At 45.2% G+C, this 13030-nt stretch overlaps 1 protein-coding gene across 2 annotated transcripts in view; it reads left to right on the plus strand.

The window, feature by feature from the left end:
- The window catches only part of KLHL3 (kelch like family member 3), a gene marked incomplete at both ends in the record, with an annotated part of 118259 nt that overhangs the window by 91962 nt on the left and 13267 nt on the right, over window positions 1-13030 (plus strand). For both annotated transcript variants that reach the window (XM_079702357.1, XM_079702356.1), the window contains 3 exons: window positions 9653-9770; window positions 10195-10392; window positions 11888-11989. In XM_079702357.1, the coding sequence (XP_079558483.1) occupies window positions 9653-9770; window positions 10195-10392; window positions 11888-11989 (418 nt within the window). The remainder of the gene's footprint in view (window positions 1-9652; window positions 9771-10194; window positions 10393-11887; window positions 11990-13030) is intronic.

The following is a 13030-nucleotide window of genomic DNA, read 5'->3' on the forward strand; positions in this document are numbered from 1 at the left end:
AGCATGCTTGAGACAACCCTCCCCCACCCCCCCACCCCCCCGCTCCCCACCTCTGCAACATACCTTGTGTCCCTTCCCAGATATTGAGTCTATAATTGAGAAGAGTCCACCCCCTGTTTCAGGAGGCCAAAGTTGTCCCCCTGTTGCCTCTACTCCTTAGGGACCATTTATTTTCCAGATGAAAATGTTTAGGTTTCTGAGCACATGGCCTTCTGCAGGCGACTGGAACCATGATTTCCTTTGAATCTGTTGAAGGAATTTAAAAAAAGGTGTTGCTGCTCTTTGCCTCATTGTTCCCCCAGCTTTAATCCTTAAATGATTTAAGGTTATACTGTCCACGCTGCTTCTCAAACTCTACTCCTGTCACCATTGTGTGGGCACTTGAATTAACAAGATCTCCACTGTGGGTTTGAGGAGTGGGGTGTGCTGAGGCGAAATGTCACTTTGAGGATTATGGACAGTGCCTTATCTCATTAAATCATGATAATAATAGGTCAGTTCTAGTCATATCCCTACTTTACAGAGTTTAATCAGAGAGGTTAAGTAACTTGCCCAGTAATACAGCTAGTAAGTGCAGAGCTGGGGTTTGAACAAGGTCTGTTCCACTCCAAAGTCTTGTACCAAACTGCCTTCAGGGACAGGTTTTCACGTTTTGGTGGCAGATAAAAAAAGATTCTTTTCTTTCTCTTCCTTTTCTTTTCTCTTTTCTTTCTTTTCCCTTCCCTCCCCCTATTTTTCCTCCCTCCCTCCCTCCCTCCCTTCCTTCCCTTCATCTTTCTTTTTTTTTTCTTTCGCATCAAAATATTCTTTAATTAAAGCTCTATAATATCTCATTCATCTCATTGAGATGCATTTCTAATACATTTACTTCTTTTTTTTTTAAGTTAGGACTTTATATTTTTAGAGCAGTTTTAGATTCATAGCAAAATTGAGGGGGGGACTTCCCTGGTGGTCCCATGGTTAAGACTCTACGCTCCCAGTGCAGGGGGCCTGGGTTCAATCCCTGGTCAGGGAACTAGGTCCCGCATGCCGCAACTAAGAGCCTACATGCTGCAACTAAAGATCTCCTGTGCCACAGTGAAGATCCTGCATGCAGCAACAAAGATCCCGTGGGCTGCAACTAAGACCCGGCGCAGCCAAATAAATAAGTAAATAAATAAATATTTTTTTAAAAATTGAGGGGAAGGTACAGAGATTCCTCATATACCTTCTGCCCCCGCATATGCGTAGCTTTCCTCATTATCAACATCCCATATTTTTTAAAATTCCTGTTTATTGAGATACAATAATTTATTCACAGTAAAATTTGCTCTTTTTAAAAAGGGATACAGTTTGATGAATTTTGACAAATGCATGCAGTCATATATCCACCATCCTCATCAAAATATAGAATATTTTAATCACTCCAAAAAGTTCCCTTGTGCTGCTTTGTAGTCAAGCGCCTTCTCCCACCCCCAGCTCCTGACAGCTACTGATCTGATTTCTGTCCTTACAGTCTTCTCTTTTCTAGAATGTCATAAATGTATTGTAATTATGCCATATGTAGCCTTTTGAGCTTGCCTTATTTCTCTTAACATCATGTTTTTGAGATTCATCCATGTTGTTGCATGTATTGAGAGTTAATTCCTTTATATTGCTAAGGAATATTCCATTGTATGGATTTACTGTAATTTGTTTATCCATTTACTGGCTGATGGACGTTTGGGTGTTCAGTTTTTGGCTATTACAAATAAAGCTGCTTTGAACATTCACTTACAGATTTTGTGTGGACATGTATTTTAATTTCTCTTGGGTAAATACTTTAAATTCTCTTGGGAGTAGGATTGTTGGGCTGAATGGTAACTGTAAGTTTAACTTTTTAAGAAATTGCTAAACTGTCTTTCAAGATGACTGTGCCATTGTGCTTTCCCATCAGCAATGTATGAGAGTTCTTGTTACTCCACTGTCTCACCACTCCTTGTATTATCTATTCAAAAAATATTTGGCCATTCTAGTAGGTATGTGGTTGTATCTCACTGTGGTTTTAATGTGCATTTCTCTAATGATTAATGATGTTGAGTATCTTTTCGTGTGCTTATTTGCCATTTGTTTGTCTTCTTTGGTGAAGTCTTTGTTCAAATCTTTCCCCATTTAAAAAATTATTTTCTAATTATTGAGTTGTAAGAGTTCTTTATAGGTCTGGCCAACTCAAAGTCTTTGCTTTTGACCATGACATGATACTAACCCCACAAAGCTGATAGTAGCAGGTCTAATTGCTGAGCACGTGCCAAGCGCTAAGCTGAGTGATTTACATTTATTATCTAATAGGATTTTCAAAATTGTCATTATCCCCCTTTTACACGTGGGGAAATTGGATCTCAGGTTATGTCATCTACTCGCTGTGTATTAGTTATCAATTTCTGCATTTCAGATTACCCTAACCTTGGTGGCTTAACACAGCAAACGTTTCTTATCTTAGTTTCTGTGGGCAGGGATCCTGGAGAGGCTTAGCTGGGTCATCCTGGCCCAGGGCCTCTCGTGGGGTTGTAGTCGAGCTGCTGGTTGTGACTGCAGTCACCCCCAGGCTTCTTTGGGGAGGATCTGATTCTAAGCTTACTCTTGTGGTTGCTTGTAAGGTATCAGTTCCCCACCCCACAGGCCTCTCCATAAGCTGCTCGGGTGTCCTCATGACATGGCAGCTGGCTTCCCCAGAGTGAGTGATTCTACAGCAAAAGAATGAGAGAGCACGCCCATGACAGAAGCTGTAGTCTTTAAATAACCTTCTCTCAAAGTGGTGTCCCATCACATCTGCTGTATTTTATTTCCTGGGTGCGAGTCAGCAAGTCTACCCCACACTCAAGGGAGGGGGTGGTTATTAAGTTCCATGTCTTGAGTGGAGGAATATCAAAGAATTTGCGATGTATCTGGAAGCACAGCTAGTAAATAGCTAAGCTGAGTTTTAAGTCCAGGCTGACTGACTTCAGACCTTGCCTCCACATTTCACAAAAGCATTTTAGCTGAGTACTGGGTAGAAAGAAACCTGATTCCTACCCTCTGAGGACTTTTAAGAAGTCCCTCTGAGAAAGTAAGGTAGAAATATACAAGTGGTCAAATAAAAGGAGGAAGAAGAGAAGTTGAGAGACAATGGGGCTACTTGGAGGAGTGGCCACAGGAATTCCAAGGGCCAGCTGGCTTGTGCTTTTATGAAATCAGTCCAAGTTGGCTTTCTGACAGAGCTGACTTTGAGAAACAAAGGGGCGGGGAGAGATTTGCACATTGTTCTCAGCAATTCTCAGCAGAGAACCTGTTTGCCAGCCAAACCTCCTCCCTGAAAGAAACAAGACTCTGCCTTGAGATAGCTGCAGAGGCTAAGAAGGGTGTTTTTCTCTTGTGCCATATATGCATTGATCATACTGACATATTCAAGCCAGAACAGCTAATAGCATCATCTGGGCTCCCACACATTCACCACCCAGCACTTTCCCTGAGGCTGGGTTGCCATGGACAACCAGGGGCTGTCTCCCAGCCACTCACGATACTCCTGCGTTACCTTGTGCTGCAGATGGCAGCAGAGAAATGAGGTTCCAGGAAGATGCAAATAAACCCTTTGGAGAGGTACTGAATCTGGCACTTTTCACTGTCATTTCAGTGCAGTTGACATCTTTATTCAACTCTTTAGAATGACACCAAAAAGCCATTTGGGCTGGAAGTGGGTGGCTTCCTCCTGAGTTGGTCTGTCCTGCTTTCAGAAGACAGTGTTGGAAACAAGGCTGTTGGCAGGGTGGGTAGGATGCCTTCTCACCTGGGCCAGGCCCATGGATGGACACTGCTCCTCCCACATCTCGGTCCTTTAAATGGACCCAGGCAAGACCCTGGGAAACACCCTGGGGTCCTGAAAAAACCCCATCATTATACCTGGAATTACTGGTGCTCACTTTCCTGTTCACAGATCATAAGCGTCCTTTTCTACCGTTTGTTGGGAATCTGTTTTAGCAGCTGCTTTAAACTGTAGTAATGATGCTGGTGTTGATCTAATAATAGAAGTTAACATTTAGTGTGTGCTGTTACCGAACGCTGTGCTAAATGCTTTATATCATTTAAGTCTCCTGACACCCATGGGAGAAACATCCTGTTATCCTGATATTTTAGGTGATGGATGCGAGCTTGGCAAGGTTAAGTGCCTGCCCAGGTTCACACAGCTAGTTAGTGACGGGGCTGGTATTTGAGCGCAGGTGTGTCTGACTCCAAAGTCCGTTTCCCACTCCCGCTCTCCTCCCTGGATCTTGCTCCCGCACTGCTGCTTCTTCACCCCTCGTGGTCCATACACCTTGGCTGTCAGTCCTTGCCTGGAGCACCTGTTGCTCAGAACCTGCTGGGACAAGTCTTCTGCCTCGACCTCGACATGCTCCTTCGGATGAATTTTTGGTGTTAGCCCTGCGGCCCCACGCACCAGGGTAAGAGAGACTCTCGCTTCCTGCCCTGGCCCGAGGGACCGACTGGCTGGGCCTGCCTTCTGCCCAGCTCACCGGTCATGGGAGAGAGTTTGGACACACACTCTACTCTTGCCTGATGAACAAGGTGTGCAGAGCCTGGGTCATTCCACTCCCCTGAGTGCAGAGTCTAATGACTTAGGGTTAGGCTCCTGATGCACAAATGGGCTGGAAAGCTCTGCGCTGTTCACTTCCTGCCCTTCCCCTGGCTAGTCTCTGCTACCTGATGGCTCTCAGACACAGAGCAATTGTCATGTTGTGAGAAGGGACCAACATGCCTGCACTGCCACAGTCACACTGGTGGAGTTCAGACTCATCCAAGTGAAAGAAACAGTGTTAAATGTTTTTTAAAAAAACATCTCGTTATGCTGGGAGTGAAATTTCCTTCCCAAGGAATCAGGTAGTCTTTACATGGTCTCACTAATGTCCCTAAAGTAAATGGCCATTTGACTTTCTAAAATGAGAGTGTTTTCCTTGGGAGTGGTCCAGTAGCCATGCCCCGCACAGTCGAGTCTGGCTCACCAGTGTTGTGTCACCCAGAACTCTCCACTCACCAAGAGGTCTGCAGCCTTTAACACAGTGATGACTGAGACTTGGGGTCAGGACCCTGGGTGCCCTTCAGGGCTCCCAAGTACATTGCTGTCCTTGAGTGTGATGAGGTTATGTTTGGTCTAGCATAATTGTTAGCCTGGAACTAGTTCTTTAGTATTTTATGATTCCCATATGACCACCGGTAGTTCTTACTCAGGGTTACCTTGAAGGATAAATGTTAAACATAGCGATCATTTAATAAGCTGATTTGATTCAGTAATTTCTATTAAAGACATTACACATCTTTAGTAAAGTGGGACTTAGAGGTGTCAGGGGAAGAAAGAAATATGCCTATTGAAGTCTTTGGGCCTGAGTTTTTCTGGAAATGTCAAATGTGGGCTTGCAAGAAAGAACGGTTCAAGTCTCTTCTTGCCCTGACAAGAGACTTGAGTAGCTGGAGGTTTACAGTTTCAGAGACGTAATACATGTAGACTTTGGGGAATACTCGTTTTTGTCTGATTGGTTGCTAAAATCAGGTATCTATGGAAACAACCATCTGTTAGTAGTCAAGATAGGAAATTTATTCTTTTTATGCTGTACAATTACACAGTGATGACCGTAGTGCTCCTTGTATGATGGCTTTTTGTAAGACCTGCCATAGAAATTGGACTTCTTATGTCTACGAGAGAATGAGAAAGTATACCTACTCCTCCCTCTGTCTTGAGCTACCTCCACATTTTCAGAAACCAATGGTCCTACTCCCACGAAACCTCATAATTGCTCTTCCCAGATTATTGTACAAGTTTGGAATTTTAAAAGTCGTCTCTCACCAGTGGTTTTATAAGCTCAAAGGCAAGTTTATTTTGAAAACCTTGTTCTGTAACTTTTTTGTCTTTCTATGCAGGTTTTACTTTAACATTAAATTTTTTGCATTTCTATAATATCGCTTCTGTGTTACTATGAAAATTCTCAGAGATGAGTGCTGGATTTTCTCCAATATGAATGTACCTCCCTACCCTGGCGGAAGATGGTTTCTGGGACATGGTTAAGTCCCCTGAAGCTTTGCCTTTTTTGTTTATAGAAGAGGCCTTGATAGCTTATGCAAAGAATAAACAGGCTTCTGGTGGTTGAGTCAAAAGATGGGAAAAGCTCTCTCTTTCTCTTTTTGTTTGTTTTCCTCAAATTCTGTCCCTGGAATCGTAATCTGGTGTCTAACATGTTTTAACCCAAGAAAGAGACATTCTAGCTTGTGTTTTTTGTTTTTTTTTAATTTAACTGTGGTTTTTTTAATTTAAAAAATTTATTTAATTTATTTATTTTTGGCTGTGTTGGGTCTTTGTTGCTGCATGTGGGCTTTCTCTAGTTGCGGCGAGTGGGGGCCACTCTTCGTTGAGGTGTGCAGGCTTCTCATTGAGGTGTGCAGGCTTCTCATTGCGGTGGCTTCTCTTGTTGCGGAGCACGGGCTCTAGGCACGTGGGCTTCAGTAGTTGTGGCACATGTGTTCAGTAGTTGTGGCTCATGGGCTCTAGAGCGCAGGCTCAGTGGTTGTGGCGCACGAGCTTAGTTGCTTCACGGCATGTGGGATCTTCCTGGACCAGGGCTTGAACCCGAGTCCCCTGCGTTGGCAGGCAGATTTTTAACCACTGTGCCACCAGGGAAGCCCTGTAACTGTGTATTTTTTCATTTAACTCTTTGCATGTGGTCTTTACTATTCATTTATTCTTTATTCCAAATAAATATTTGAGTCGTCACTTTTACCTGGTACCCTAGGGCCCTAGGGTTATCTTGGTGATTGAGGCAGGTACATTTTTCTGCGCTGGCAGGGCTCACTGTCTAGAAGGGAGACAAGGTTACTGGACAGTTACAGCACAACGTGGAGCACTTTTAGTGGGAGACCCCAGGGCATATGTGATCTCAGAGAACGACCTGTAACTCAGCTTTGGAGGTCAGAGAGGTCCTCTTGGAGGAAGTGACGTGTAAACTGAGACCTGAAGGATAAGCAGGTGTTGGGAGGGCGTGGATCAGATGGGGGAAGAGTGTTTCAAGGAGAGGGTGTTGGGTACTTGATGTCACCGCAGAAAGAAAACTAAAAACTAGTTTTATTCCCAGTTAGCCCCAAAATCAGATTTCAAAGAAAATCCTTGTAATGGTTTGACTTCATTTCAACTTTACCAACTCAAAACCAGAAAGACAGTACAAGTTCTAGGTATGTTTATGAATGCGGGTCATTCAGCCCTGGAGGAATAAGTTGGGCATTGTCTGAAGTTTGCCAAGAGGCTGTGTTCATTAACACCCCCCTTGAACTGTTCATGGATGCCTATCTAAGCAAAGAATTACAAATGGGAAGGAATGTAGAATTCTGCATCTCTCTGAAAAGGGCTGCTCTTGACACAGAGCAGTGGACCTTCTGAGCAGAGGAAAGTCAAATGCAGAACATTTATTTATGGAGGCAACAACAGCTCTAAGTCTGGACTATGTGTCCTGGGTTCCTTTGGCATGTTCCAGAAGTCAGAACGGAATTCTGAGTTTTTAAACATTGGTCACTTACATTCGGTCACAGAAGCCCTATAGACTAACTCTGATGACCAGTGACCGCCCATAACTCTGATGACCAGTTACCACCCACATGGGCAGTAGGTGAGGCTGAATCTAGAATTTTGGGTCATAAGTAACTGATCTTGAGCAATGATTGTCAGCCCTATACCTGTCTCCCTATATGATGGATAATGTTCAGCTGAGGGGTGTACTCCTATGCACTCACAGATTTTTTTTTTTTTTTTTTGCGGTACGCGGGCCTCTCACTGTTGTGGCCTCTCCCGTTGCGGAGCACAGGCTTCGGACGCACAGGCTCAGCGGCCATGGCTCACGGGCCTAGCCGCTCCGCGGCATGTGGGATCTTCCCGGACCAGGGCACGAACCCGTGTCCCCTGCATCTGCAGGCGGACTCTCAACCACTGCGCCACCAGGGAAGCCCACGCTCACAGATTTTGATGATCACTTTTCTCCCCAAATATGCTTTGCAGGGAAGCAAAGAGCACTATGATAATTATAACGGCAGAAATGGTTGATGGCACATCATCAGGAAATCTCTATGTTTGTGGGTTAAAACAGGGGTTATCAAAGTATGACTCTTGGAAATGCAGCATCAGCATCAACTGGGAACTTGTTAGAAATGCATATTTTCAGTCCCGCTTCAGACCTACTGAATCAGAAACTCTGTGGGGTAGGGCCCAGCAATTTGTGTCTCAACAAGCCCTCAAGGGGATTCTGATGCACACTGAACTTTGAGAAACATTGTGGTAAATAGGCAAGCCACAGATAATGAGAAGATCCTGTGACTTATATTGATTGTCTGCCTGTGACTTTATCCCTTTCTCTCCACTTAAGGCAACTTGGAATGAGTGAGTGAGAGTGAAGTCATTGTGGGGACAGCCATGAATTTGTAGACTTACTGACATATGTAAACTATCGTTAACTTTGGTGCTTTAATTTTTATTTATTAATAACACATGACAAAAGTCACAGCAATGGGGATACCACAGTGAACTGCTGAAGTTCTGTTGCTGCAGCCAGAACAGTGGCTTTCATTGTTTTTTTTAAATACTACATCGTATGCTAAGAAATATGTTTAAATTGCTCTCTAGGAGATACATATATGTGTGTATAACCAGAACAAATATTTCATGAAATAACATCCTTACTATATTTTCTGTGCTGTACTATTAAAAAGTATGCTGGTTGAAACCCGTTAAATTCATCTAGTGACCCACCAATGAAATGTGACCTGCAGTTTGAAAAACACGGTGTAGTGAGCTGTCCTGGCATAGACCCTGTCTCTGGAGCAGGAGAGAGGTGGGGCTGCACTCACCCCTGTGTTAGGTGCACTTGGCTCTCAGTCTCGCTTCTGCTGCTCTTAGCTGTGTGACCTTGGGCAATTTACGTATGTTCTCTGAGCTTTACTTTCCTGACCTGTCAATGTGGATGATAATATCTACCTTGCAGTGTTGTGGTGAGAAACAGATGACAACATACTTCACAAGATGACTGGCAGTGGTAGCTACTACCTTACTTGTGGAAATAATACTATAGCACTGTTTTTTCAGAACATCATCAGTTACATGCATTTTTGTGGTGACCACCACAAAGCGATGTTTTGCAAATTTTTCCCCATACTGCAGTGAATAAGTGCTCCCTATAATCTACGCATTCAGAAATATTTTTGAATTAATTTTATCTTAAAAATGCATCCAAATTCTGTACTCTATTCCAAAATATATTCATAGTTTGATATATATATGGGAATATTTTATTTTGATTTAAAATTTAGTCCCCTTGCCCCCAGTGCTTAAGGACACTCAGATTGCAGAAGATGCCCCAAGTGGCTATACCCCCAACACAGCCCTGAGCAGGGGCACTTGGGAAACGTAGACTTTATGGTTGTTTTTCTGTGGGAAGATGCTCGTTAGACTTTTCTTGAATGTTCAGACCTGTTGGTGATTAGGGGCAGCACCTTCATGTATGTAGCTCTGTAAACTGGCATCTCAGATCATCCACGGACCCTGTGCAGTGAGCATGTGGACGTAACAAGGATTGATGACCCGTGAATCTGGATGTTGGGGAGACCCAGCTAACGTCCACTTGTCTTTCTGGAGGTCATGATCGTGGTTGGCGGCCAGGCACCCAAGGCCATCCGCAGTGTGGAGTGCTATGATTTTGAGGAGGACCGGTGGGATCAGATTGCTGAGCTCCCCTCCAGGAGATGCAGAGCAGGTGAGTCGCACTGCCTCCCGGTGTGCAGGCTGCCTTTCCACTCCGCCCCACCACTGCTGCCACCGCAGGTCTCTACTGGGTGCCACAGTCCTGCTCCTTGTTTCCAAAAACATCTGTGCATTCCACACTCCCTTCCTTTCCCTTCCCCACCTGCACAGTTTCTAGCTGCACCTTCTGGGGTCAGTTCTCATGTGCTTAGGGACTTCAGGCTAATCCAAGTACTTGCTTGAATCAAACAAAACTAGAAATGCAAATGTGAGAAGAAATCCAGTGAGTCCCATAGTGACTTCCAAATATCTAAAGTTGGAGATCACCTTCTGTGGTGAATTATTTACATGCCTGCCTCGTTCCCCCATTGTCACTCATTAACGTGAGTCATCAGCTGTCTGAGATCACCTTGATGCCTTGGTTTCCCGTGCCTCAGGTGTGGTGTTCATGGCTGGCCACGTGTACGCCGTGGGCGGGTTCAATGGCTCACTGCGTGTGCGGACAGTGGACGTGTACGACGGGGTGAAGGACCAGTGGACGTCCATCGCCAGCATGCAGGAGCGCCGGAGCACGCTGGGAGCAGCTGTGCTCAACGACCTGCTCTACGCCGTCGGGGGCTTTGATGGCAGTACTGGTAGGTCCCGGACTCAGTCCCCATCCAGCCTAGGACACACCTTCCATGCAACCCTGGTTTGGTCAGCCATTTCTTGGGCCAACTGCTGGTCCCTCTGTAGCCACTGCCCTAAGAACATACCCATCCTTCCTCCTCTCCCAGCTTGTGTGTCAGAGGCACACCTTCCTACACACAGAATATGTAACTGCCTACGTGCTGTCATTTCTAGGGCTCTAAGAAGGACCCCACCCTCAGAAGAGGCCCTTTTCTCCTTTCCAGTGTCTGTTAACCCATTTATTCTGGAGATGAGACTTAGAGCAAGTTCAGCTGGAGGGTGTCTCAGAACTGTGGTCTGAACCCTCCTCTGAACAGATGAGGGAGCTAAGGTTCAGCTATGGGAAGAGACCTGGCTCAGGTCACACAGTCTTTGCCCATTGCCCTTTCTACTGCCCCACCAAAGCTGTGCAAGGTTGTGCCACTGCAGAAGTGTCCCCTTGCTCCTGGCTTTCATCTAGCTCCAAAGTGAGAATCAGAAACTACTAGTGGACATGGACTTGGAGAGATTATCTCCAGGTGGATGTCTCTGTTGACAGCAACTCTGTTAAACTAAAGTGATATCTTTTAGCCCCTGGTGACATGAAAAACAATATATTTTACCTCTCTGAAATTTCATTTCTGTCTTCACCAATTGGTAACCTTTTTCAGCCTTCTCTTTGCCTGTTTCATTAATTCCAAGATCTGTAGCCCCTCCAGAGGCTGCTTCTAGTGAGTGGGAACTGGGAATAAAGAGAACAAAGGATAGTGGGGCATTGTTTCTTTTAGGCATTGCTTTTGGCTGCTAGTAGAAAACCTGATTAAACTGTGGCTTAAACAAATGAGAGCTTTTGTTTTGTCCGTGAAACAAGAAATTCAGAGGTTGGCAGTTGCCACCTTCGTCCAGTTGCTCAAGGATTCTGGGGCCAAGTTCCTGAAGAGTCTTTTGGACTTATCCTCATGGTCACAAGGTGGCTGTTATATCCAGCCAACACATTTGTGTTCCAGGTAGCAAGAAGCAGGAAGGGGGGTGGGGGCTTATCAGAAAAGCAAAGGCTGTTTCAGAAATCCTGCTTAGATTGCATTGACTTGGTCACCCACAGCTCCAAGGGATTCTGGAAAGGCGAGTTTTCAGCTTTCCAGCCTCTAAAATAGAGGAAGACAAGGGAAAAGAGGGATAGAATAGGTGTTCAGCGAGGCACCCTCAGGTATTTATTCCATTCTGTCGGTTTTATGATTTACGTTATGCCCCTGGGCCTCTTGCAGCCCACCCTCTAGGTCAGGTCTTAGTGGTCCCCTCAGGCAGACACAGTGCAAATGTGTTTAGGGAGGTGCCACGGGCTGCACAGTGAGGCAGAGGTGGTGCTGAGTCATACACCCAGGTTTCCAGCCCCCAGGTCTGCACTGTTCCCCCATCCTCACTGTTCGCACAGCAGGGTGAGGCCTGGCACCATAGAAACCTCACGAGTCTCTTGTCTCCCAGGCCTGGCATCAGTGGAAGCCTATAGCTACAAGACCAACGAGTGGTTCTTCGTGGCCCCAATGAACACACGGCGGAGCAGTGTGGGTGTGGGTGTCGTAGAGGGTAAGGAGCGGCAGTGGGTGGTGGCCTGTTCCTGCCCTGGCCCCTGGGCCTTCTCCTGGTGTCCTGACTCTATTCCTCCCGTTACTGCTGAGTCTGGTACTAGTATCCTGATGAGCGGATGAGAAAAATGGAGACTCAGAACGGTGAAGCTACTGGCCCAAGGCTAGAAAGTGGGTGAGCTGGGTTGGGGGGCGTGGGAGGAGCCTAGAGGGGAGATGCTGGCCTGTTGCTTTGGCCACTTGTCTCTATTACGAGTTGGGGAATCCAGAGTCAAGATATAACCCAGGAGTATAATGTGGAGGGGGTGAGAGTCAATTGTTTGTTTAATTTTGTCCTCATGTTCACATGTTAAGCATTATTAACAGAGCCCCGAGTGAGGTGGGCACCTTTCCCCCGTTCTGATTAGTCACTGCAAGGCAGGTTGGTGGGTCCTGCTCTAGTCGGGAAAGGTGTGTGCGGTGAGACAGGAGCGAATGGTGAGGTCTGGGGCCTGTTTAGACAGTGCACTGTAGTTTTTAAATGCTTTTCATCTCCAATTTCTCATTTTGTTCCTAAAACTCTCCTGAAGGAGATGGGCAGGACTTAGATTTTCTCCTTTCTCCAGAAGGGGAAACTGGTCCCAGAGGGGTAATTATTGTGCCCCATGCTAATAAATAGCACAGCCACTCCTTGAACCCAGGTCTTCTAACTCCCAACTCAGACCATTAGCAAATGCTAATAGAGAGACATTTTAGAAATATGTATGAATTCAATGTATTAAAGCATAGAGTATTATTTGGACTAAAACGCTATACTTTGCAGGACAACACTGATTCATTAGCCTGTCCTGAAGTGGGAATTTAGCTGGAAATCTGTGCATTCACACATGTACACAGGCATTTTCTATGTCATGTGCACACACAACACATACACGTGCTTCGGGGAGAGTGTAATGTGCGGTGAGTTAGACATTAATATAAGGATTCTTTTATCTCGCTGCATTTCTTGGTCCATACCAGTATTATGTAGTTTAAATTTTAATTTAAAAGTATATTGTTCTAA

Source organism: Hyperoodon ampullatus (assembly GCF_949752795.1).
Source record: "Hyperoodon ampullatus genome assembly, chromosome: 4".
Classification (NCBI taxonomy): Eukaryota; Metazoa; Chordata; class Mammalia; order Artiodactyla; family Ziphiidae; genus Hyperoodon; species Hyperoodon ampullatus.